This window comes from Chroicocephalus ridibundus, chromosome 13 (genome assembly GCF_963924245.1).
Source record: "Chroicocephalus ridibundus chromosome 13, bChrRid1.1, whole genome shotgun sequence".
NCBI classification, from domain to species: domain Eukaryota; kingdom Metazoa; phylum Chordata; class Aves; order Charadriiformes; family Laridae; genus Chroicocephalus; species Chroicocephalus ridibundus.
The window spans coordinates 10,190,723-10,218,140 of record NC_086296.1 but is presented as its reverse complement, the minus strand read 5'-3'; the positions used below and the strand labels follow the sequence as shown (position 1 = coordinate 10,218,140).

The 27,418-nt window shown below is 43.3% G+C and overlaps 1 protein-coding gene across 16 annotated transcripts in view; it reads right to left on the bottom strand.

Annotated features, from left to right (window-relative positions):
- Positions 1–27,418, bottom strand: part of FBRSL1 (fibrosin like 1) — a 544,157-nt gene that overhangs the window by 276,189 nt on the left and 240,550 nt on the right. For 14 of the 16 annotated variants that reach the window (XM_063350636.1, XM_063350643.1, XM_063350651.1 and 11 more), the window contains exons 3-4: positions 27,179–27,280; positions 15,919–15,954 (exon numbers count right to left, since the gene is read on the bottom strand). In XM_063350636.1, the coding sequence (XP_063206706.1) occupies positions 15,919–15,954; positions 27,179–27,280 (138 nt within the window). The remainder of the gene's footprint in view (positions 1–15,918; positions 15,955–27,178; positions 27,281–27,418) is intronic. The other 2 variants (XM_063350641.1, XM_063350645.1) reach the window with 1 other exon arrangement.

Here is a 27,418-nt window from a genome sequence, read left to right as displayed (position 1 = left end):
CAACATTACTCAACCCTTTCACGCAATCACCTTCTACTCACTTTCCCTGGCTGTCCGGTATAGCAATGAAGAAAATTAATGTGAAACTGCAAACTGCCCTTCCAATTCTTCTTTCTCTTTTGAGGACCTGCCCTCCTCTTTGATCTTCCCAGTGAGCCTGTTTTGATTGCTGACCCAACCACCTGCACACAAACTTTAAAGCGCAAGTCGCTGATGCACAGTGTGTCAGAGCACTTTGGGCCAACAAGATGGGTAGCGTGTGGACACTTTAGTTAAGAACATGCCCAACTCCCTCTCAGTAAACACTAGATTAATCTAAAGTTCATTTGCATTGCTCTTCATGCATGTTCGAACACGTACACTTCATTTAAAGCACATTTCCTAAAACAACATCCACTATCTTTCTCATTAAATGCTGCAATAGTACTGGAAGCTTTTGAGGAACTGATTTCCTTTATATTTGCAAGACTATTCACATTTTAGCATTCAGTTCCAAAAGGCGACTACCACATCAGTCCTGCCAACCCAACAGCTCAGTGGCCATCATTCAACTGAGGAACTCAACAGAAAGACTTTCCAAAATCCCTGGGTGGGTTTGCTGTTCCTCCCTTCCCCCAAGATGCTTTGAAATCTACGGAGTTTATGGATTAAGCGAGGCCTGACAGGTGACGCTGCCCACAATACTTGCGCTCTGCACCAACCACAATGAAGCCCATCAGCAATGCAGAGACTGTCAGCTTGCGCTAACATCCCTCAGATTAAACGATTCACTTTGCGTCGATCATTGGCCACTATACAAATAAAGTCACTGAAATAAAACACTGCCACAGAATCAATTTCTTCTGGTTTTGATAATGAAGGCCTTGCATTTTATTTCCCACATAAATGCCTATTTTTTTTTCATATATGTATGAAGATCCCATCATACTGCAGCAACACGAGAGGTTTGTGTGTTCATCTTGTTTAGCGTCTAATAAGGATTTCTACATGGTGCCCCTCATCCTGCAGACGTTCTGCTTAGGTCCTCAGTCTCTGTTCCAGTGTCTGATGAGGGGAAATAACACAGGGAATTTAAGAAGAAACACTGAGAAGAAAGAAAGAACAAAGAAAGGTCCTTCTTCTACGGATCTACTGTAATTCCCTTGAAATATTAACCAATTCTCATCTTACGTTGTCACATGACACTAGATACAGTATTTGTGGAACAGACCATTTAATTCCCTCCCTTCCAATGCTCTAAATAAGACCCATAAATGGGATTCATATAACGAAGCTGATTCTGGCATGCCTGAAAAAGTTCTGCTTGTTAAGAAAAATGTTTGAAGAGTGATGTACTGTGAGAAATATCATTGTTTGTTTGTTCTGAAATGCAAATAAGGACACAGTATGTTTTAAAAAATAATAAAAGTCTTAAATAGCCGTCCAAAAATAATGCAGCCAAGCTCGAGAAAAAGATGTAGATATGAAAGTCATAATTATCTAGCAGTAGGACTAATCCAAAGAGATTGGTTGGAAACAGAAAAAGAAAGAAAACAAGGAAAGTGATAAACACATGAGACTGCAGCATTTGGTTTTGAAGTGGGCCAGGTGGCTTCCTTGGCACTTTGGCAGCAGAGACTGTTTCAGACTCTCAGCACATTCCAAAGGCGGAGAAGCTGCCTGCCCCAGCCACAGCCTGCTGGGTCGTCTCAGGTTCAGAGATCATGCTCACTATCCAGTAAAAGCAGCTGTACTTTCCCCACTGATGGCTGGATTTAGATGCAATTGCAGAGATCTTTGCAAATCTGGGCAAGAACTAAGGCTGCTGCTGCCTGCAGGTTAATCTAAATTAGGTATCTGATACTCCAGTTCTTCTAGTCATCGCACAACTTTGAGGTGTGTGAGACTCTTCCAAGCCAGGACATGCCTCTGGTGGGACTGAGCACTGGCTAGTACCTTGAGAGTGTCACCAGGACACTAGAGACCTGGGCACAAGGGAGATGCCACCAGGTATTTGGTTCTGCAGCTTCACGGTGGCACATTCTGCTGTCACTGAAGCTGATGACTCCTAGTCCTGTCTCATGCCAGCGCTACGTTGCTTCGCTCTTTGAGTTTCAGCTTATGCTCCACACCATCACATCCTTTAGAGCACACTTGGGGTCCCAGGCTTTCCTAGACCAGCAAAGAAGTTTGGATATCGTCAGTCCTGGTTGCTTCCAGGTAATACAAATAGGAAAAGTCACTGACCTGATATTATCCGAGCCAAAGGGCTGGGAAGAAGAAGGGAAAAGAGAGGGAAGGAAAAAAATTATATATATAAAGTTGTTCGGTTTGTGGGTACTGTTTTAAGAATATTTTCTTCTAGTCCCTTCAGGTGCTGTCTATCCCATATCCTACAAACAGGCATGTTATGCCGCAGGAACAATCTTCGCAAGGTCTGACATTCTAGGAAGAGCAGCAGTTTAGCCACCTCCTCAGTGTTCTTCACAACAATTAGTAGGAGCCTTATATTCATTATGCTATACATCAAAGATGTGGTCTTGCCTTGGGTAAGATTTCATAGGAACTCTTAAAAGGGATGTGTTAAATACATTTCTCAGAAAAAACAGCCTAACAACAACAAAACCTGCAAAAAAATAAAACACAAGAAACCAACCACACACACACACAATCTTCCAGACATTTAATTACAAAATATATGCGTATGACAGACATCAACAAGCCTACAGGAAGATTCCTGTTTCAGTATTCAATGCAGCCTCAATAAATATTTCAAGGTTTCAAATGGATGCTTTGCAATAGCACGGTTTCCATTTGCACAAGTGCCAGAAGGAAGAATTGAACGCAGGCTTAAAGCAAAACCAGAGTATTTTCCTGTAAAACTTTAATTGGGAAACTGACACTATATAATCTGTACATCATTGCCTCCGAGCTGTTGTTAAAAAATTAAAGCTGTATCAAAAGAACTGCTTTGTTAAATTAACACGTTATGCATACCAGACATAATCTGCACCAGGAAAGGAAATAGCTTTGAGTCAAAAATGCTCTGATTGTTATGGTTGTCATTGACAGAGGCTGAGCCAAGCAACGTAAGCAGACAAAAGCACCTTACATGCCTCCTGTACAAACACACGCCCTTAACAAACACATCAGCTTTATTTCAAAACCCGAACAAAACCAACGGACAAGCAGGATTTCATTACGGCGATCGTTACAGCTACAAATCACGCATCAGGCTGTGCGAATGCAGGCTGAAGTTTTGAGGTGGCGCAGGCACAGGGCAGGCTGTGCTGCAGCCCCAGCACTGGCGTGATGGGGGCAAGGGCTCTGGACCGCCCACGGGAGCCTCTGCCCCATGGGTGTAAGCCATCCCAGCCCCTTGCTCCAGCTCAGCAGCAGCCACAGGACATCGGCCACTGCCACAACAGGCACCTGCAGTGCAGGGAGCCAGGCTGCAGGCACGGCTGGGGGACAGGAGGAGCTGATTTGAGGAGAGGGACGGTCAGACAGGGACATGGAACAAGCAGTGCACAGCTCCTTATAGTCCAGGCACAAGACACCAAAATTAGGAGGACCTTCTGTTCAGAACTACCTTACCTATTTTAGTAAATAGTCAGTAAAACACTCTCCATCTTAACGGACAAAGGAGACGAATACCACTACCCCATTTTAAGGCTACAGAAACTCAGGCACTGAGGCTCAGAGCAAACTGCCCGAAGCCTCTTTCAAAGTACTAATTTAAAACCTCACTTGCTCAAGGTCTCCCCCTGAAGCTTGTCCATTCTAATCCTGAGGTTTGCTCAGCAAAGACATGATGAAAACAAAGTGCTGTAAGTGGTCCCAAGGACAGAACCACCTTCTCTGTCTTAACCTTTGCAAGCCCATGTCACAGCCACCAAGCCACCATCATTTTGGCTTCAGATCAGTCCATGCTCATCAAACAGGCTTTGAAAAGTGACTCATCACTTTGCATGCCCAAACTCCTGACAATGTGAGAGCCTCAAAGAGGCTGAGGTTTCTAAAAATACAGAGCATGCTCCCTCAGAAAAGGCTGGTTCCTCTCATATGTTTCAAGTTGTTCACCTCCGAATCTGAAGTGCCAAAGTAATTTTGGAAGATCTGAGCTGTAACGTTTCCTCAATAAGATTTTACAGCTTTGCACGTAACCATCTGCTAGCTTTGTTCTGTGCATCGAGAGTCTAAGGCACTGCTGTGGTCTGCAGTGGTGAAGACGGGTTAACAGTTTTGAGGCTTTTAAGATAAGCAAAATTTCCCTTGACGTTGTAAACTCTTCAGGTGGTTAGAGACAACAGTTTCTGCTTTTTTGATGTCTTCTCAGAAAAGAGCTCACATAATTTTATCAGTCTCTGGGCTGACCATCAGATAACCAAGCTATTCCTGTCTGAACCACTCAATGCATCTCCACCTTCCTGTCACTGGCAATCCACAAGACAACCAGGGACTCGAGCTAACCACACAGCTCACAGCTTAACTGATTAAGTAGGTGGGAACTGATGCCAGCTCAGCTCAAAGTGTCTTTCTCTGCTAACCAGAAGCTGGCCGCAAGCTGTAGAGGGGAATGACCACAGATAACACACTGATACTGAAACCGTTTAGTGAAGTTTGAGCTTCCTGTTTGAGCGCGCTCACAATCTCGTAGAAATGAATCTTCAGCAGGAAACCGGCTGCAGTTAAATAGGCTGTCTAGGTTGTCATGCCACATGTTATTACTGATTCTTGTTTTCAAGGGACCATTTATTACTCTCTCCTGCCCTCTTCGCCAGCTCTCTAGAAATGAACCGAACCAGGGCCCTTCAGAGAACAGCAAGTCCTTGGGGGGAGGGAAAGATACTTGAAGAAGTCTGTGACCACCCTCCAGCCGTTACAACTCGACGCCTGCCAGCTACACAGTGCTTAGTGGCCTCGGGCATCTTCACTGTGATATCCTAAACTTTATGCTTCAAGCTCTTTGTCTCTTAAACCTGTGTGCTACTTGGCCTAGATGCTGTTGAGCAGCTTTGGAAGAGCAACGTGAATGCAGTGGGGAAAATGTGTTCTGCCAACTGGAAGACGAGGTTTGATCTAACTTTGATCACGAGCCTTATAATCGTGCTTGTGTCAACACCTGCCTGTATTTTGCTATGAAGAACGCTTTCAGAGAAAAGCCTTTTAAATGAGTGATTTTGAGAACAAATTTTGAATCTTTGGTTCACTACAAGTATCCCACTAAGTTTAACTTCTCAGCTGTTCATGCAGCTGCTCTCCAGAGCCTTGAAGGTCCTAGTCCTCACGCAGTGAAGTCAGTAAGAAATTTCCCCCACTGGCACCATTTGGTGTCCTTAACTAGGTGGCAGAAAGAAGGGCACGTGGCTTTAGTCACTCAATGGGACATCGCTTTCGGCACTCTAACAGTTGTCACAATGATCTGATGATATAAGGGAATCAGTTCACCAAGAATAATTTTGAAGAAAAGTAATATTAAACCATATTCTGCAATTGAAGGTAGGGTGAAACTCCACAGACAACAGTTAGGTTTTTACTTGCTCAGTTCTAGCTATTTGTAAAGTGTATGTGACACAAGGCAAAATAAAGCAGTTCCCCACTGCAGCTGACGACAGTTTCATCAACCTATTAAAACGTGTATATATTTTACCCACCTTTCCTTTGGTAATTTCTTCCTTTGATAATTACTGACTGGTCTGAGCATGATGCTGCATCAGTTAAAAGAACACACTATGCAGTCTATACCAACCTTCATCTCAGCACTCTAATTGCTACAATATGGCCAAAAAGCATCCTGCTTTAACTGATTCCAAGGGTAGCATGAACCATCCCAACATCTAGTATGACCAAGTCCAGAAAACCTGAGAACCACATACAGTAGCTTCTGAATCAACTCCAAAACTTCTTTTTGCTATAGCGAAGTACCAGTGTAAAAAACCTGAACTGAGGTTTGCAAACACCTAGCATCTATGCAGTCCTAACATGCTTCTCAAGGACTGCCAATGTCATGAGGCTTTCTGGAAGACACACGTGGTGAATTAATCAGACAAGAAAATTCCTCAGGATACTACAGATCTAGGCTGTAAGTGTTCAGGCACATAAAGTCTCATCCGTCATGTAGCAGAGAGATGAAATGCAGACAGCAAAGGTATGAATCAGGCTACATTCCTGTAGAAACCACTGCAGACGTGTCCACGATGATGTAACTGTATGCCAATTTTCCATCATTCTGGTTGCAAAACTCTGAATATTCACAACCAGTAGCACAGTAATGCATCTGGATAGAATCTATAAATAAAGCTGTTAATTCTGTTAAAATCTAGATGTGATACCATTTGAGTGCGTAACCGAGCAGCATCACGTAAGGAACCCTAGCACTCGCTGGATTTTTTATTATTTCTTTTGAGACACATACTAACACCATAATCAAAAGCAATTTTGAGCTCAAAACTGACCTCAAGGTTACGAGACTCTATGGCAGACTGTTCCCTTTCATTGGAAGTACCTTGTACAGCCAAGACGTTAGCACATACACACCGGATGGACCACAGGGCTAATTAAAAAGCAGCTTTGGTGGTTGTATCTGTTCCAAGAGCAGGCTAGTAAACCAAACTTTAAAAAGAGTAATGAAACCGAAGGTGCTACAGAAGCAGACAATTCCCACAAAAGCAAAGCAGAGCTCAGAGTGATGAACAGTTGTTTTACTCAACCTCAATGCCTTTGAGTTCCTGACCTGTGATGAATTGAAAAATGAGAGAACAGCTACAATCACTTGAAAACTAAGCTGAAACACTGGGTATTCTGAACTGGAAGTTAAAAATTTCTCTATTAAATTAGTCTCATTGATCAAGGGGTTTTAAAACAAGACTTACAAATATCAACTCTGGGGTATGGCAATGCCTGAACTTCAAAATTATACCACTGCCTCCCTAAAGCCATTTACTAAAACAAAGAGCTGAGGAAAAAGCAGAGGGTACTTGCCCATACCAGTTGCCAAATGGTATTGCAAAGGTCCCCCACCCCTGCATGATTCGTATCTCACACACGAGTTACACACAAGGGATTCATTTACATTTCTGCCCTTGCCCCGCTTTCCCTGGCTTTCTAGAATTGCAGTTGGCCCTTTTGCATCATGTAAGGAGTCTCTCACAGTTTCATTTCTTTATTTACTACAAAAAGAAGAAAGGACACCTTTCTAAAATGTTACCAGCACGTCATGGTGACTGGAGCTGGAGCCGACCACAAGGAACTGTGACACTGAAATGCCAAAGCAGTGAGAAGTGAAAACGCTGAGCCCGTGCAAGAAACATTTCGCATGGCTGACCAGGGTTTCCATCTGAACGCTCCTCTTCCAGCAACGCAAGTGCTGCAGATGAGAAATCCAATCTCTTCAGCAACAATTCACTCTTGCAGCAGGAGCTTAACCATTCCTACAAGGGAACCCTGGGCTCCTCCCTGAGCTACCTTCTTGCAGAAGTAAGCATGGTGCCGCTTCTCTGTCCTCTCCCGCCCTGGGGATGGAGGAGTGCTGCCTTTCCACTGCAGACACAACTACCTGCCCCAGTGTACTTACATTTTAGCAGCCAGCCATGCTGCAGCCAGGCTGAAACATGAAGCGAGAACGAGAGAAACCTCAGCCTACAGCAGATTTTCACCCCATGTGCAGTTTTTGCAGCAGAGCCACCACACCCTCCGCATGTTACTAAAAGCTTTCTTTGGTGTGAGATCTGATTTAGGATTACATCTGTTTTTTTGTTAAATTAAAGTTGCGTCTTTGTCTTCTGTTAGGACAGGGAAGAAACTGAAGATCTCTCTCTAGCCTTTAATAACATATCCCAGTTCAAAAAAAAAAAAGCAACCAAAACAAAGGGCAAGGAAAAAATGCAAGTGATGAAATTAAGTAAAGACCACCAAGATCCAGGAAACCTTCCTTACACTCTGCATGTGCAGTGACTACTTTCATCACCAACCCAAATAACTTACCCTCTTTAGACTAGCTTATTTCACTGCAGTTTAACACAGGGAAAATAATTTTGGGACCAATAAGCAATCACTCCCTGAGTGTAAGGACAACAGGGTATTCCACTGAGCCGCACAATTAATTAGTTTAAATCTTACACTTTAAGATTATGGAAGGTGTTTTCTAATGCCAATAACGCCCACAAAGTTGACGCACTCAATCCCTTTTCCTGTTCTCTCTTGTTCACCTACTGTTAAGGCCAATAAAGCATGTTGTTCGTCTTTTATTTCTACAACAGCAGCCTGAGTTAGCGGTGCTGTTATTTTCTCTGCTGCTCCCCTTACACTCCGTGGTTTCGGGTGCACGTTTCTGCAAGGGCACATTAAGATATGAGATAAAACAAGAGAGCGTGAACCTGTGTTCCTCCCCCCGTGAATTTCCTCTGAGGAACCTACCACAGCACCCATCACAACAAACACCAGCGCGCTCCAGCAGCCCTCAGAAACGGGCTATTTTAACCTCTTCTCTAGTTATAAAACCCCAGAACTGCCAATTAAAGAATTAAAGAAAATTCAAAAGCAAATCCCCCAAGAGGCCCCACACTTAACCCCTGTTCACCGTACTCATCAGGTAAGTAGCCCTGACTCTAATCGACTGTCTGTTTTAATCATCTTTTTGTTGTTTTGGTAAAGGGAAGGGAAAGAAAGTTAAAACAAGGAAATGGACTGTAAGGAAAGAGAGCCATGAGAGCAAATAACAATGTGAAAACAGCCGAGACAGAGAAGCAAACACCTTGCCCTACTGCACAAAGAAAGCTACAGCGTACCTATGACACAACTACCTCAGGACAGTCTTAACCAAAAAAGTCCAGAAATAAAGACCAGATATTCTCAAAATCCTTTGCCTTTTCTCTTCAGCAGGATGTAATCCTTTCCAGGCTGGTGAACTCAAGATGGATTTAGAACAACTCTTCATTTTAGCGTATGAGGCCAGGGACAGCGAGGTTATCCTACCCCAAAAGCCAAGGAGCACTGGGAATTTTGGGGGATGTGTCTGTATAACAACAGCATGTTTCTAGTCAGATTAGAGACGTGGTCTCCTCCCACCACCCCGAGCCGAGGGTAATGGCAGGGGAGATTAAAAACGCAAGCAAAAATCACACAGAAGTCATATGCCCTGTCCCTCAAGGGGCTCGTGAGGGCTCGTGGTGTCAGCTGGCTGTGCTTGCCCTGCAGCTGGGGGATGATGGAAATCGGCATCATCCTGTCCTGCTCCGGGTGCAGGGACAAAGGGCACCGCTGCCGCTCCGGCTGCGTGGGAGCCTCCGGGCAGCCCCTCTGCCAGGCCCACTGGCTCAGGCAGCCAGAGAGGGCCCTTTGTGCTTCCTTATGGCTGTGGAGATGAGTGAAAATTTATGGGACTTCTCATCCTAATTAAAAGCAGAGGTCATCTAAGAAGAAACAGACTTTCAGAAAAGGGAACTTCTAAAGGAAATGTGTTGTAAGGAAGTTCATGGACTTCAGTACTTGTAAAGCTGAAGTATGCAGTTTATTTATGTTTGTACTTCTGCTTATGCTTTTCATGGGACATTTCAAAAACCCTCAAGAGCTCCCACGGATCTGGAATAATATATGCACTAATTACTGAAGAGCATTTGAGCTCATGGGGTGTGGGACAGCCTCCGGAGCCAAGGGGCCAACTCCTCATCTGGCTCTCAGCAACCTGGCTCCATCCCACATGACCCTCAGAGCAAACAAACTATTTATTCAGTGAACTCAGCATGTCCAGGTGAATTCAAACGTGGGGATAGTTCTTGTAAAGTGAGGCTATTTAGGAACAAGAGAAAAGAAAACCAGCAGAATTTAAATGCTTCGGATTGACACCCACCATTATATTCCTGAGTCTCTAAAATTCCTGCTATCTTAGAGGGAGAACTCCTTTCAAAAATATTTATGTTTCTATTACCTATTATTATTTTTCTATTTTTCTTTTTAAGGCTTTGTGCTGTCATTGCTCTTACAGGACACACCACTTTATTATAGTCCCTTTTCTTTTCTCTTGCTAGCTGAGCATCTGTCTTGAAAGAAGACAGAGTATTGCTCCACCTGAAGAGGACCTATCTGCCATTCCTTTTCTTGTCCAGAAGAAAAAGACAATTATAGTCCCTCTTTTATACTTGGCATCATGGCAAAACAAGATTGATACTTATTTTGGAATTATTACTCCCCTATTCATAAATCTTGTCCAGAAAGTCTTGCTCACGTTGCCAGCCCACAGGCACACTATTGTAGGAAATACATATTAAATTCACTTTTATCATTTAACTTTGGCTCCAGCTCAAGGAGTTTTAGATTCATAACAAGAGCCCTGTTTCCAATATTGATTTTTGGCAAGGAAAAATGCTAATTTATCAGAGGTCCTAAAATACAATGAATTTTCCAGCCCAGCTAAGAAATGTTACCTACCTACAAAGGAGAGATTTTTCACCAGTGTATGACAGATCAGCAGGTGGAGAAACCCCATTAGTTACAATTCAAGTTTGCCTCTGGTCACCGAGCATGCTTCCGCACCCATGAGCACACGCTCAAGAATTCCCAACCAGAAGTATATGCTTCATAGCAATAATTTTGTTGATCTTTATATAAAAATATATGCTTCTGAGGACACCAGTTTCTCCATGGCAATCTCAAAGATGGCAAGGTATAGAATCATCATCTGGCATCTTGGACCATGCTCCATGTAAGAAGCGGTACTGAGCTGAGCTCTGTACAGAAAAGATGCTGTTGAAGGTGCTTTTCCAAGTTTGATAATTTAGCATCTTAAGAGCACAAGAGCATCCCTGAAGGACGGAGCAGATCAGGGGAATGCTGCTGATCTTCATCAAGCTTCTGTAACCATTACACTGAAACAGTGTACCTGCCTGTGCATGCACAGAGGATTTCTGGCATGGGAACAGCCTCCGTAGCAGGGACCATCTGTTTCAGGGTTTCACAGAACTGCATTGAGCTGGCACAATACTACAACAGGCCATGAAAAGAACTTTACAGGGTATACGAGGGTATATAAACCTGCAAAGAGTCAACAGTTCCTAGGCTGATGATTACCTAGCCACTTTGCAGTCATTCCTATCTGTCCTCCTTCCCACTGAGCTTGCTGGGCTGGGCACTACCTCCATGCTGTAGATCAGGTGAATTACAGCTCAGTACTTGCAGTCCTAGCAAGTGTACCCATGGGTAGGAGCTAAGAAGATCTGCGTGAGGCAGGGCGGTCATGGGCAGCTGTGCTGGGCGACAGCCACATCAAGTGCACAGGAGAGGAGTCCTAGAAGTTTGTAAAGATCAGCACAAGCAACTAGAAAGCCAGTTCCAAAAATCAACAACAAAATTTGAGAGAAACAGTCAGGAAGAAGCAGACTGGGGTACAGGCAGATGGTGCAGAAGAGCTCAGGGTGCTCAAAGCCTACCCAGTACTTGCCCATACCACCTCATGTTCCAGCTTCATCTGGGTAACAAGACAATCATTCTCAGGCTATGCCACCAAGTCGAAGGAAAGAAGGCTGCAGATAGCACTGTTGACTCTGGATGACCCAAGTGTCTCTGCAAGCCTTATGGTGTTTTGCACATTTCTTTCTATCCATGAGCTGCAGCCGAAGTTATCTGAGACACTGGTTTCCGGCGCTCAACAAGGAAGATGTAAAATCAACAGATTTTGATGAGCTGCCAGGGATTTGACTAAGCTGCAAGACTTTGATATTTTACAGAACCTCAAAATAAAAATCAGCTGCCGCTGTTGCCAAGTGTATGTTACTGTTTTTATAAAAAAAAAAAAAATCTTCCAAGAACAAATAAAACCAAAGACATCTCCTCCCTCCTGTACTTTTGTTCCAAGGTACACTCAGACAGGTTGGTTCACCAGCTAGCCACACGCCATATGCTTTCAAGTTTATTCTTTTATTCACTCCCATATTTTAGCCCCTTCCATTTCAGAAGAGGAACAGCTGCACAGATGCTCTATAAATAAACTACATAATTTATTGGAAGAGGTTTTTTGTTTATTTTATTAAGCTACCACATATTCCCAGCTCTATCTTCTTCCATGGTCTCTACAAAACAGAGTCAAGTTCAACTGCAGCTTGGGTTTGTCTACACGATATGCTCAACCTGACAAACAACTGCAACTTTATAGTCATTAATAACAAACTGCATGGACAGTTTAAGTTCATTGTAACTACTTTCTAACTATGTTATGTCCTAAATTGACTTAACTATCAGAAACAGATCTGAAAAATGGTCCACGGGGTGGATATATATCAGTGATATATAGAAACCTCAGCATAGAGCTAATTTCTAATTCTCTGCGTATTTTTTAACAAATCAGTGCATTTTCAGGTAGACAGGCCTCTCATCCTGTTACCAAGAGGAAAATCTGTTTTGTCTGCTCAAAGGACAGACAGACCTTTCTGACTAAAATCACTAATCTCATTTGTGTGTGCAGGAAGTGTGACAAATGGCTAGAATAGTTTATCACACGTCTGTAACCATCAAGTCATAAAGGGAATAAGATATTAACCTCCATAAACAAACTAGCATTCTGTTTCTCAGCACAGCGGAAGTATACATTTAATAAGATAAGAATATGAAACACATGCTGCTGATGAGATAAGGAGCTTGCAGAAACAGTAGACATAGATATGTCTTATGTTATCCAAGTAAAAGTAAACACCATTCAAAACTATATTTTGGGACATAGATTTATAAGAAATTTTGCCTGCGATATCTACAGACAGACTGTGAAACTATGTGCCAAGTCACCGGTAATGCTGGTTTTGAGGCTACAATTTTCAAAAATAGAATTTACATCTAGGTGAAACAGAAGTTAACCAGAGGTTATTTGGTAACTTCAATGTGACCAGAATTTCACAGTTATTTGAAGCATGGTCCTTATTTAGACACTTAACGCTCCATGGGAAGCCTGAGGACAATGAAGTTGTTGGATTATTCAACACTCAGGGGTTATTATTCAGACACTTGCATTTAGTTTTCTTCTTAACTCTAGCTCTGACACCTTATATACGAGCAGTTTGCCGAGGTTTTCAATGTTAGCCTCCCCTGACTGCACAGGCAGGCCTTGCCTTCTCTCTGCGGCCCAGCTGGAGGAGCTGAATCTTGGAGTGAGATTTTTCATGTAAGATGACTGCTACAGGTTTTAAGTCCTCTTTTTACAAATGCACGTTTCCTTAAAATGTGCATTTTCAACAAATGTTTCTGAAAGCAACCATCTCTGCGAGGACGGCTGAAGCAAGTGAATGGTGAAGCGTGCAGATTCGAAATGAGCTAATTAAAAATGAACATGCACAAAATAGTTTGTGGTATTTAAACAGCTGCTTATGAAACCCAGTACAAGAACTTCACGGAGTAACGATATATATCATCATTCTGCAAGTGACAGTCTTCCACACCACAAGCCGTGCACAGATATCAAGAAGAACACTCAATACAAGAACGGTGTCTCCATCGTGCCTCCTGCTAGGGCTGGTTTTTTATCACGCTTTCACCATGTCTGGCAAACAACCGATTTGATGTAAACAGGGGCAGAGCCGAAATACTGACTTAGTGTTTCATATACTGATGCTTTCATGAGAAAATGAAAACCGTTACAAGATATTATGGACAACCGCTGGTTTGGGGCCAGTTGTCTTGAACCGATGGTTTGAACATCTCTCTGCCACCTGGGAGAATCAGCTTCCAACGCAGGTTTGGGCCAGCGAGGTCTGGCAGTGATGGAAGTGATAGTCTCTGCCTTATGCTAAATCAATTTAGAACAGCACTGGAGTCTTAAGGGAAACGGTCAGCCTCAACAGCTGGTACATGGTGAGGGAGAAGGCAGTTTAATAGGGAAAATGACAACCCATAAGGAAAAGCAACCCCATCTCACACTACTTGTGATCTCAAAATACTGCCTTGGCACACAGAAAGCTCTTACCTCCCTTGAGAAGTTATGGGTTAGCTAAATAAAAGAACCTTGTCCCCACACGTGCACAAAGAAGGAGCTAGAAATTGTCTCAAAATCATTTCTCTGAGAGACAAAAGTAAATTTCTTATCAGCCAGCAATGGAGGAAAACAGTCCTATGATTTATTGGCCTTGAGACTCTAAAAAAGAATTCTTTGGCCTTTTTCCATTAAGATTTCACAACCTACGTTATAGCCAGTGGGAAATTGTTTAATTCCCAAACCATGCCCTCAGTCATAAAATCTGTGAAGATGATTCATTATTATTTATGTGGTGCCACAGGCATGCATGGCATTTTACAGACAAATAGAAGATACAGCATCTGCCTTTAGAAGCTTAGGTGAATCCAGCTGTTCATGTGTATGGGAAGCAGCGCTCAACTGGTCCTAGAGCAAACATTCCTCGTCACTCAATGAATTAAGTAATGATACTCACCTGGGATGCTGGAAAGATTTAGACAGAAGGATACTTAGGAGACATGTCATTACTGTCTAAAAATTTGTGACATTATTTCATTAAAACTGTAAGACTTTGAGTCGTATGTTATTCTGCAATGGGTTTATGATTAAAACGTACTTAGTCTTGTATTATGAATTTCTGGTAATATGTATGACAGCATGTGACAGCGTCGCTATGAAATCAGACCATAAATTCTGTGCTGCCTAGCATTTTTTTCTCTGCGTGCACAGCACTGGGTAGGAGCTCACAGGTTGCATCATATAACTCTAAACATACAACATAAGTTATTGAAAGAAGATCATTCATGTGATTATCACAAAAAAAAATGCATACCAGGTCTCCACATCAACTTCCTGAAGTATATAAAATCCACCCTTGTTCTGGTCTATGAAAAGTGAGCAGTTAAGCTCATGGTAAGACACAGAGTTTGGGACCATTCACCTAGAAGGCAAAACTTTACCATGGCAGAGGTTGTGAAAACAGCAATTCTTGCCAATAACCATAGGGAGGAGTTGTTAGCTGGACTGAGACATTCGCATTCAGATTTGCATACAAGATCAGCATACGCCTTCATCTATAACCTTTGCACTAGCTATGAGGGTATTCATGGCTTATCGGCTGAACAACCAGGGTATCGTAACAGATAGCTACACACCATACATTTGTTAGGAGAGTCAGACATAATGCGATTCCAGGAATTTTCATGTTGACATTGCTAAGCCACTTGCACCCTCTCCTATTTCCTTATTAATATATACAAGAAGGTCTATGGGCCTGCCTTTTTGGACAGCTGAGCAGCAAAGGTACCCAAAATAAACAAATAATTATACCACCTCTACATGAAGAAATGTCATTATTGCACACACAAATAAGGTACACGTGAACAGAAATGGTCAATTAAACATCACTGTTACATTGCACACATATGCAAGACACCCTGGCCCTGTAACACCAGCCCTAGACCACTGGTACGTATGGCACTCCTGTGAAGAAAAGACCAGCAACACCCTCCTCTAAAAACAAGGGAGCTTGTTTTATAACTCAGAGCTTGTAATTGAGAGAATATTGGCTTTTTTTGTTCACACTGGTGAGGGTCATAATTCTTCTTAAAATAGAGTAATTTTGGCTTTGATTCTTGTATTTAACGCACAAATGAAAACCTCTATGTGGGAGGGAGGAGAGGAGGGAAGCATCTTCCACCAGTGCTGAAAACTCTCCCCGCTCATATGTTTTAATTCTCAGGAGGTGACTATCAGCTGAAATCCACTATAAAACAACAACCCCCCCCCCTCCCTATAAGTATAAAATTAAATTGGAGAAGCCCCCAGATTCCTGATGTGCTCTCATGTGTCAGGGCTGTCCCCTGCCAGGTGCATGACAGTCCTGTACTCTAACCCTAATTCTTACATTCTGCATTTCTTTCATGTCAGTGGATATGCAACAGGTAGTGTAAACCTCTGCCATCAACATCAACAGAAGTGAAAGAATTAGCTGTAAAATGACTTACGGAGTAGCCTCTTCCTGAAAGCGATTGAGCAGAACTCTGTGGGAGGAAACAATATGCCACAGTAAGTAATGCAAGAGACTCTGTGTAATGTAAGATAAGAATCATTTTGCGATTCCCTCCCCCAGCCCAGTATTTCTTAGGGGAAAACTTCACAACCAGAGTGCCTCAAATGATCTTCTGACGTTCTGCGTGCTGCCACAGGAGTAACAGCAAAAGAGCATTTCCAGGTGAGGGCTCTGCGGCTATTTCAGACAAGGGTTTCAGAAGCTAGAGCAGGGCTTTGACAGCACGTCCCAACTAAGGGAAAAGCTCTCAGCATGGGATACGTCTTCACAGCAGCAGAGTACGCGTTTTGAACCATCCCTCTTCAGTAGGGAACGGCAGCTTGCAAGGAACAGCACGCTGTGTAAGGATGCTCCTCTGAATCAGGGCTGCACATTTTGCCTCATCAACTCCAACTTTCAATCATGTAACCATGTATCCCACCTTCCATTCCCCTCTATGAATTCGTGAGCCTCCAGCCTTCACCGCTGCAGTATTACCACATGACAACTCTATCTGAAACAACAATAGCAGCAAAGCACTAATTTATCATCTCTCAGAGCTTTAATAAGCATTCTGTCCCTTTTGAATAAGTTAAATTATGTTGTTTACTCCCGCTCTTCATTTCAGCTCCTCCTGCTCCTTTCTCTACCACATCCTTACCTCTTTCACACGCTGCCAAATCACTTGGTTCTTTTCCTTTTCATTACACCATCTCCAGTCACTTGGATCCCTTTCCCCTCTCTACGACCCAAGACTGTCGAGCTGCTGGTTTTTGCTGGCAGTGGTTTTCTCAAAGCAGCTAAATGAATTCCACCTCTATCTCCAGCTGCTGCTATCCACCTTCTTTTCAGAAATTGAAAAGAAGCTGGAAACAGTGGTGGCATATGACACCACATGACCCAGCAAGTACTCTGCAGGCCAATTTCCAAGTGTGATTTATAATCATGATGCCCCCGCTATGTGATTTTATTAAACAGGATTCAGAGAGTCTTAGCAGTCTTGTTTCCAAGACTGATGTTCTAGTGGGTACCAAAGCCTGCACAAAAATATCAAATTGTCGCAGGCTGATCTTGAGGACTGTTTGCCTTTTTGGAGCAGCGTCAGGAGTTATCGCATTACTAAATCACCACAACAGCACAATATCCCCAAAGAGATTGATGCAAACCGATTGCAGGCTACTGCAAATACTTGTAATTTTCCACTAGTAAGATAACAGTTCCTTTCTACTATGAGTTTGCAAACCTTTTGATCAGAATATACCTAGATACATGCAGGAAACCTTTCCAGGCTCCTGCACTCAATGGAAGACTCAATTCTCTTGCTGCTCTGCCCGTGCACACTCTGTGCCACTGTCTTGCAACTGCCCTGGACACCAGAGAAGCAATTTGCCAGGCATGTGCCCATGGAGGAAAGTTTCCAAAGCAAGGAAGAGACAACAGTAATGCCCTAGAGTTAAGCAAGTGTACTGCTGGAGGATGGAGGGCTCCCCGTTAACCCTCTCGCCGGGAGGGGCAGGAACCAGGGTGCCAGATGAAAGGAAAGCCCTGGCACAGCTCTTCCCAGGTCTTACACACCAGTCTGCAGCCAACGTGTGACTGGGTGCCAGTCCCCAACCCTGGCATGTGATGCCTGCACCTCTGTCCTGCTGTAGCTCAGGAGACCTCTGTTCTGCAGGAAAAGAACAGCTTTCATAGGGCAGTCTGAGATGGCTGTAACAAACCACTACCGGCGTTTAACTTTCTGCCTTTTGCATATTGCACATCAATCTGGCCTCTGCCTTCAAACGCTACAAAAAAGTAGAGAGTGATTTATATACCTCTTTAATGTAAACTGCCCAGAAATGAAGCTACAGAATGGTGAAATGAAGGGCAGTAGCATTTACCTCCTTTTTTTTGAGAAACCTGTTCCTCCCTCTAAATACTTCTAAAAAAAATCCCAAACAACTCATGGAATTCAGCGTTGTATAGAAAAAAAGGTTAATAACAATATCCTGCTATCTACATAACTATGTTGAATAGCTGAACACAATTATCTGTTCTGACACTTTGGATAGCTTGATCAGGCGGTTCACCTAAAGTACACATAGAAATGAGAGAGGGCAAATTACCTGCTTGGAGAGGCAGGAGGAAGAGGAAAGGACACAGCAGTTCTCTCTCTCTCCCCCCCATCAACTTAGATTTAACAAAGATTGACAAGGTCTAACAAATTGGAAATAATAACCAAAAACAGAAACAAGAGGTTTCGTTAGAAGCTTCTCTCTAGGGAAACAGCCGCTCAGAGCATTTTCACTTCAACAGTTATTTTCAATCTTTGAGTCTTGTGCATGCCCAAAGTATTTTCCCAGGATGGAGCAGATCCTTGGACAAGAAACTCAAACACGCTAACAACAGTCCTGCTTTTCTTAGATAACTTTCAGGCATCCCAAGCTGTCCAAGAACCCTAGGAATCAGCAGACCACTGATTTAAAACTACTGAGTAGAAAACAATAAAACCAGTTGCTGAATAAAGTGTTACATCAGAAATAATTAAAACTGAATGGCAATTTACTCTGGCATTTTTTTCACATCTAAGAACTTCTTTCTCCCTTACAAGTTTTACCATTAAATTTCCTGGAAATCAGGGGGGGAAAAAGGGTGTTCCTCCCCTCCCTTTGGAATTTTTATTGCACATATAAAGTTAGTAACTAGTGAATACTTTGGATTCAACTCGTAAAATCCTTTCCAACAATTAGGTTTATGCACAGCCATGTTCCATGCTCTCCAGAGCTGTTTGCATGCATTTTTCTGCACATCTAACAAACCGCTATTGCTTTCTTGGTTAGTGGGAACACTGCGGGCTCTTTAGGAGGATCCATACCACACTGCCACATGTAGAAACTTTGAGAGCCCCCGCTAATATCATCTATGAATGCCAGAGCAGAGCAGTTTGCGTGCAACTGTGATGGATGTTCCTAAAGGAAAAGATCTTTGGGGGTTGATATAAACATAGCTCAATCCATATGTTTCTATATCAAGATCAAATAATGAGAAAAGTTATCAATAGTGGCTGCAAATATAAGAAATCTTAGTGGAAGTTTAACTTGGCATCTACCCAAAGCTGAAGAAACCTCCTTTGACTATGAAGGAGTGCTTGTCTGGCAAGAGCAGTTACTGGGGCAAATCTTCAGCTGGAATGACTTACAGAGGCTCTTACCTACAGGATAGGAGCACTTACATGGAGGGCTATCGTGAAATTCTTATTCTTAGAGCAGTCTATTTGCTATTTTGGTCAATTTTCTCCTCATCTGAAGGCACCTCAAGCAGCAGGGTGTGACGGTCACCACGGTACCCAGATAGCCACGTTCATGTTAGCACTGCACCAACTAGCACAGCACCTGCCTGGTGGCGTTGGTTCACCCAAGACCAAAACCCAAACCAGTTCTGACTGCTTCAAGCCAGGCTCAGTTTTGGTCTTCAAACGCCGTCTGAAGAAATCACCGCAGCCAGGAAAGATGCAGCTAAACACACAATTCAAGGACAGAGGATCGTGACCCCACCTGGCCAACTCTCTGCAGCCAGACACAGGAACAACTGCCATGGCATCCCTTTCCAAAAGCCTTCACATCTGCAGAACCCAAGACTGCAGAAGAAGTAGGAGATGGGGAGAGCGACGTGCCCACCCGAGCCAAGTGCTGCTCGCTCCGCGCAGGCAGGGCCAGCGGGCAGGGTCTGCCAGCCCTCCAGCAAAGCCACTGCGGGGGACACAGCCATGCCGATCTAGCGGACGCCGGTCCTCTGGGCTGTGGCTGCCACGTGAAGCAATCCCGAGCAGACCCCCGGGGGGGGCAGAGGCCCTCTCTGCCTGGCTTCAGCACCGGCTTTTGTGCCTCTCACGCCTCTTTCAGCACTGTCTGCAATACCCGAGGTTTCTAAGGGAGACTGTTACTAGTTAGGGGCAAAATGAGTGTGGTCTGCGCATTTTATGACGCATAAGTGGAACGACAGTGCTAGATGGCATTTGTGCGTAAAGATAAATGGCTTATAATATTTTGCAGATGATGTGCTCTTTTACAACTAAAGATTTTTGGTTCCTTTTAAGCCCAAGGTTAAAAACAAAACCAGACAGCACAGACAAGACATTTCGGTTATGTCACAGAGTGAATTATTTCTGCCCTGGGATAGCTCTCGTGTTAATTACACTGGATATAAAAAAAAAAATACACCTTTCTGGCAGCAAAGACAAAAATCTTACTGTTGAAAGACTCTACTATCCCCCCCACCAATGTCCTTGAGCGTTTGAGTTACACTGCAATCTGCAATTGTATTTAAAAGATTTATTCCTTTATTCCTGATAAACACTGTGATTGCAATTTAGAAACGAAAACTATGACAAAATCTCACCAATAGTCTTCAGCAGGTTTTCCAAGATTGTCTGTTAATTGACAGGAAAAGTTATTTCCCTTGTATAAATAAAAGCACGGCCTTCCACTGTTCTCACGATGCAAAAGAAATCAAGACACCCTCTGTTCAGTTTCTGAAAGCCATTGGGTTGCAGTTATTGAACTAGAAAGACAGTAGGAAGGGCTTTAAAATCCAGTAATAATTAAGGTAACAGGACACCACAAGCCAATTCCCCACTCTCAATGGGTCAGGCAGGTCTCAACTTGGATCTTTTGTGTTCTTGATATATGAACTCACTATAAGGGAATTTGATAAAAGCAGGTGACGGCAGCACGACCACAAAATTAGCTCTTGGTTTTGGTATTCACTTCCCTCCTCTTTGGCTAAAATACCTAAATTAACATATTCCAGAAATGTTCATTCCAGCTTTTCTGAAATGTGTTATTTCTGTTGGCTGAAACCAAAAGTATATCAGGTACCTGTAAGTCAGCTGTTGAAATAGCTGTTTTGGCAAATAGCTATTCCTACATGGGCAAGGGACAGTCCCCAGAACGAACCTCCTAGCACTGCTATGAATGTCACATCCATGTTAGTGTGGAAATTGAGGCAGAGAGAGACTTAGACATGGCCAGTGTCACCCAAGGAGTCCCCAGCAGAGGAGCGAACTGAGGCAGACTTCCCAGCTCACATTTAGTGCCTTACTGAATCACAGGCTCAAACTTATCATACTGCCCAATGCTGTAAGCCTGATTTGGTTGATTAGCACTCAGAGTTAATCAATAATATGGAGAGAACTAATTTTTAATTATGTTTTATAGCATTTGTTCAGGCTGAAAACTCACCTCAGCTTTTCCTGTCTTCCACTATTTCTCAGTTAGCCCGATTCTGCAGTCAGACAGCACTGAGGCACAAGGAAGCATGCAGGTTTACCCATCCACTTGGTCATTTACAGAACATTTAAAAACAGAATATTGGTTCAGCTTTGAATACTGGAGAAATCTTGCTCTCCAAGCAAGTCCTTTACAAAACTTAACCGTTTTAGATGGAGAGGGGTAAGTGTGGAGGAGGGCAAAGAGGGCCTAGGGCAGAAGATATCCCAGACCTTAGTCTCTTAAACACAACTAATTTCCATAGTCACACTCCTGTCTGTTAATACAATGAGTGCAATTGACTTGGAAAAGGTCACAGAGTGCATCTGATGCTCACTTTGATTAGAAACCAGGACCTGTCAAGATAACCACAATACATGATGAATGATTTTGGATGTCATGCAAAACTTGAATGTGTTCCTTCTTTAATTCACTTATTTTATTATGTTGGATAAACAAAGAGGGTTATGCTCGTAAATACTGCAAAACCAGTTCAGTAAGACATCAAACTACACAAAGTCTAAACATCTGTAACTGGCTTGATGAGCTACAGAACACTTTCCAACCAAGACACTTAGATTCCTATAGCTGATGGCCACAGACAGCTAAGGAAAGACGGGTGCTGAGCAGGAACAAATGAACTGCACACAGGAAGCCAGAAATAATATGAAAAGACCTCACATTTCCAAAACACATGGAACATGCACGAGTGCTGCTCACATTCAAACCATCACCCCACGGCCAACTTCACAAAACCTTCTCCAGACTTTCGTTCTTCCTAGCTATCATCCACTACCTGAAGCTTTGTGCAAGTCATTACAACTTTGCTCATTATTTCTGCTGCAGCAGTTTAAATGCAAGCTTTCAGTATCCTGAGGGACACAAAGATAAAAGCAGATAATACACTGAAGAGACATTAATTTTTGCCTCCAGAAGAACATGACTTGAGAAGTTTCATAATCCTTGCATGTATGTTCAAACCAGTTTCCCAAGACTCATGGTTTGAGGAGGAGATCTTAAAACTATCCTGTTGCTACCTTTATTTCTCTAAGTTCTAAAATGCTCTTATTCCACTCTTCAAATAGGGGATCAGATTCTAGCATGTTATACATGGGAAACAACAGACAGCATGTGCCACAAAGAGTTTGCAGGCCTTCCAAAAAACTCCTTCAGTGCTCTCAATAATATCTCTGACTATTGCACTGAGGTGTTCCTGGCCTGAGACATGCCAAGCTCTGCTGTCCCACTGCCACCCTGCCCGGAGCCAAGACCAGGTGTCCCACATGTGCCAAAGTTTGTGAAGTGGATAAATATGGACCTGTGGTCCGACTGTGGTCCAAATTCTCACTTCAGAGGCTCATTTGATCATGCTCCTGGCAAGGTACTTCAGCCTGAGGCACATGTAACAGACCTGCAGCTTTGTATCCTGCTGCTGCTTTAATCCCTTTGCCCCAGGAGGGGAAGCGTGGCACAGAAAGTAGGAGGGAAGGGGGAGATAGTGCCTGTGATGGCACACAAAGAAAAGCAGATCACAGTGAACTGTTTGAATTAGAAATCACAGAAGTTATTTTGTATTCATCTACCAGAGAGAGAATTTTATATCCAGTCTATACAATATGCTAAACACTTATCAAAGAACATTTAGCAAGAGGAAAATCTCTGCATATCCTAAAAGACTGCTTTTCGCTTATTATGTTTAAAGAAAAACAAACAAACATATGAGGCTAGGATGATGGAAAATTAGAAAAGATAGCCTGGGGGATGGGGGATGAGAGGAAAAAGCTCTGATCAACTTAGTAGCAGCGCTTGCTGGTTTTATGCACAGCTGAAGTGAATCCCTTGAAAAGGAGAGTTTTGACTCTTAAGTGGCCAGCACCTCTTGCAACATATTTCCTAATCAGCGAGTATTTATGGTCGATATTTTATATTTCCAATTTCCCCCTAAGGGCTCGTGAGAAAGCAGCACACCTGCCAACCTTTTCAGCTGGGCCAATAATTGCCAATTTGCTCTTTGCCTTAGTATATCACTCAATTTAGCCCTGGCTGTGCCCTGCATACATCCTCATTCATCTCTGTGCCCCCATGACAATTAGAGTGTTAGCTCCGGCTAACTAGGGCAACTATTCTACTAGGGTTGGAAGACAATTATTAGTCTATTTTCCCATCTTGTGGCAACAAAATTGAGAATCCATGACAATTACATTCAGCAATTCTGCACTCTGCCGCCTGCTCCCCCTCCTTGCCCCCACCTTCCGAATATTTCAAATTATCACAGCTCTACTACCACATTCAAATTTTCCATGTTCACAGGGAGTGAGGCTTCTATTTAAATGATAATGAGGGACGATCCATTCAATTTAGCGAGGGAGAAAATCCATTAAAAAGCAGGCAGTTCTTAAGCTGATGGGTCAAGAAAAAGATAAAAACCTTTTTTTAAAGCCATTACACAAGGCTCTGTGTGGATTTTTGGACTGTTCAGGACACCAGAAAAGATTAAGACAATTATGGAACATGGGGAAAAACCAAAACAAAACGCTCAAGCCTTCCACTTTTACTTGGGTCAACACAACAAAATAGCAATATGGCTTAGCTGGCTCTTAATTCTCTGGCAACTTCCAATTACCTCACTATGAAAGACAGCAGAGGAAAATCCCATTTTGGAAAAAGGCTGTTGACTTGAGCTGGTTGTAGAAGACCCCAGAGTACACGTGTAATAGGGATGTCAGCTTTGTAGTAGATTTTAAGGGAATTTTACATCAACACTGGGAACATAAACAAGTGGCAAATTCCCATCCCCTCTCCCCCTCGGCACACCATCTGCTGTGCAAACCTGGGCTAAAACTTCTCTGCTTTTCTGCTCCAAAGTTTCATCATCCCAGGGAAGAGACCAGCCTCAACAAATCAAACCTCTGCAGCCAGAGATGATTTCACTAGATCATAATAAGGATTTTTTTCCCCAATGACCCATAATAAACAACACTCTGTGTAATGTCTGGAAAGATATACTACACAAGACAGACAGTTGCTGTCTTAGTATGAAGTTGTAGCGCTTTCTCCCCACAGAAGTTTCATTGTGGCAAAGAAACAGCAAAATGCTCTGGGTTTTGTTGTGGACAGACTGATGGCTCTGTGTGTGTGTGTGTGTGTGTGTGTGCAAGACACAATCAATCATTTGCTTCAGTTTTCTGTAGAGTGCAATTATTTCACGACAGGGCAGGCCACCTCTTGACTTCATGGTCCATTAGAGACTAAGGACATGCATTAATGTAAATAAAGAACAACTTGCTGGCATCCCATTGAACAAGTCACCTCAAGAAACAAATCACACAGAGGAGCTAAGCTGTTCATAATAGCGCCTTCTAAATGGAGACTGACAATGAAGCTGGAGGGAGGACTCCAGCGCTCCTAAGGTGGCAACGCTGAATGCTATAGCCAACACTTTCAGACACACATTTCCCACCACACCTGCTGTGTGCCGCCGCACAGCAGCCCAACCTGCCACCTCCCGCCTCATTTACTCCATTGTTCACCCAAGTTAATGGGGAAAGACATAGGAGGGAAAGGCAGCATGAAAAACGGTCCTGAAGACCAAATGCACCACAAAACAGCAGAAAAGCTACTCAGGGGAGAGCAAGAAACAGCCCAGGTGCCAGGAGGGGTGGCCACCCCAGCACAGCCGTGGGCTGGAGCCTCCATGGGTAACTGCTGGCCGCAAAGAAAAATGGTCCCTGCCGTCCCTTTACATCCTTACTACCAGTGGCTTTTCAATCCTCAGTGCCACACATAAGGGGGTGCATCAGCCTGGCTGCACACCAGCTATTTAAACAGCATGCCAGGAAAGACGGCTTCAGAGCTGCACAGGGACCGGGCATGGCTGGACAGAAAATCCTGCAGGAATTGACACTCAGCAGCATGTCGTCGTCTTCTCTCCCCTTCCCTGCTCCCTCTCTACAAAAGAAAAAGTCTGCCGCCTTATTCCTCTGCACACAAATAGGGAAAAACATCTGATTGCACCCGCGGGACTTTCTAAGACTTTCTGACAGTCACTAATAGACTACAGAACATTTACTAGTACGGAGGAAGTGTTATACGTAATTAAAGCTAAATTGCACTCGTCAAATAACGAACGAAGAGCATTCTGTGATTCATGAACCCTACTTTTCAAACTGTTTAATTACTAATTTGAAAAATTCTCATTTGCAATGGGTTGCCAGGTCATGAGAGCAGCTTCAGCAAACCTCTGAAGTGTGCCCCGGCCTTCAGGCACTACCCAAACGTCCCCATTGACTGAAAAAGAACAGAGTGCCTGTTTCCCACTGAATTTCACTGGCTGCTGAAATAGCTTTGAAGATTTTACAGGAATTAGGCACTCAGACTCAATTCCTGCAGGCTCAGCCTGCAACACTGGAGGCAAAGGGAAAGGAGGAGAAAAACTAGAATTGTATCGGCTTAACAAGAGAAGTCTCCAAGACCACTTAATGCTTTGACCTAAGCTAATCGCTTCATCTGAATATGTTATTCCTCTCCGGTGGCCCCACATTATGGTACAGCAATGCTACCAGGCGCCCCTGCTCCCATACCTGTCAAGAGTGGCCAAGGGGAGGGGAAGGAGAGAATCGCATAAATAGACGTGTATATATAAAATTACGATCATTATTGACTAATAACACAGTCAAAGACGCCCTGCAGCAAGGGGATTTGTCCAAAGGGCCCCCCCCTTGCCGACTTCCCCCACCGCGGCGCGTGGGTTCACAATCCTGGAAGCAGATCACAGGACATGTTATTTTTCTCTTCCTCCCACTGCGTCGGCTGTTTACAGCGCCCCATTCGCACTCCAAACATGTAGAGAGAATTTTCCCCCGTCACATTTCCCTGTCAGAGCTGTCAAGCTGAATCCCGCTTTAATCTGCCAAAAGCACTTTTCTGCTGACATTTTTAATAAATACTTTCAGCTTTTAAACACATTTGTGGGAGCCATTTTTTCCCCTTTTTCTCCCTTCTCCTCCTGTAGAATGGGCTCTGAAAGCCTTAATAGCAAATACATTACACTTATCAAAGGCTTTCCCCCCTCCTTCCTTTTGCATCCTGAAGCGGAGGTAGTGTTTTCAATTTTAAAGCTAAATTAACTGTCCAATTGAATTTAGCTGGTGTGAGCCGTTTTCTGTGACAGGTTTTAGTTATGAAGCATATTTTACATTAATAGAACTCAACATGAAAACCACTCGCTCTGGGATTTCTGTGGCTTGCCATTGAAATGGCAAATTTAATATTTCAGACATGCTCGTGCCAGCGTTTGATTATTGTTCTTCATTTAAATCTCTCCTAACGGGAAAGGTCCTAATTAGTAAAAAATCATGTTTTAATGAAGGCGAAATGCTAATTGCTAACACAAAAAGCCTTCATATAAAATTATCCCAGCACTGCCATTGATTTCTCGGTGACTCAAAAGCTCATTTGTGTGTTTACACACTAAGGCACCGTTTGCTTTTGTTTTATCATAACATTTCACTCAATGTACCATCGAATTTCCAGAGAGAAAGACAGCTTTCCCCCCAAAACCTTTCGTATCTTGGAGGCAGGAAGCATAAAATTAGATGCACTGACTTTGCACCCAAACTACGTGATTATGTGCAGTAGCTAAACCCAAAGATACTGCAAAAAGCTTTTTAACACAACTTCTTTGAGAAAACAAAACAAAACATCAAGCCATTTCTCCCCGAGGAATAACAATTCCATTTTGTTTTCCCATCTCTGATCTTTCGCTTATCGTATTATTTGCACCATGATTATAGTGTTTGCAAGGCAGCTCAACCACTTATGCCATAACACTCAATCATGATATAAAAAAAAAAGTTATTACACAGTGACCTCTGGATGCCAACATTTGTTCAGCAAGATTTATGAAAAGCCATGTCAGCAGTGGGAATTGCTGCAATGAAGCGATGCTTTCTCCTGAATGGTACTTACATCACTGAGACGGTCCCTTGAGCTGCTCCGCTGAGAGCTTGTGGCCTCCCTGATGCTGTCTTCCTCGCTATTTCTGCCACTTCTGCTTGTAGGGACCTTCATCTAGAGGGAGAAGAAGGAGGGGGAAAAAGGAGATTTTCAAGCACTGCTCTGCCACCTGTTCCCGAGGTTGCCAACAGCGGTTCAGTTTCAATCCTACGCCCACGGCACCCTAGAGAGGATGCTTTTGAATGCACGGGG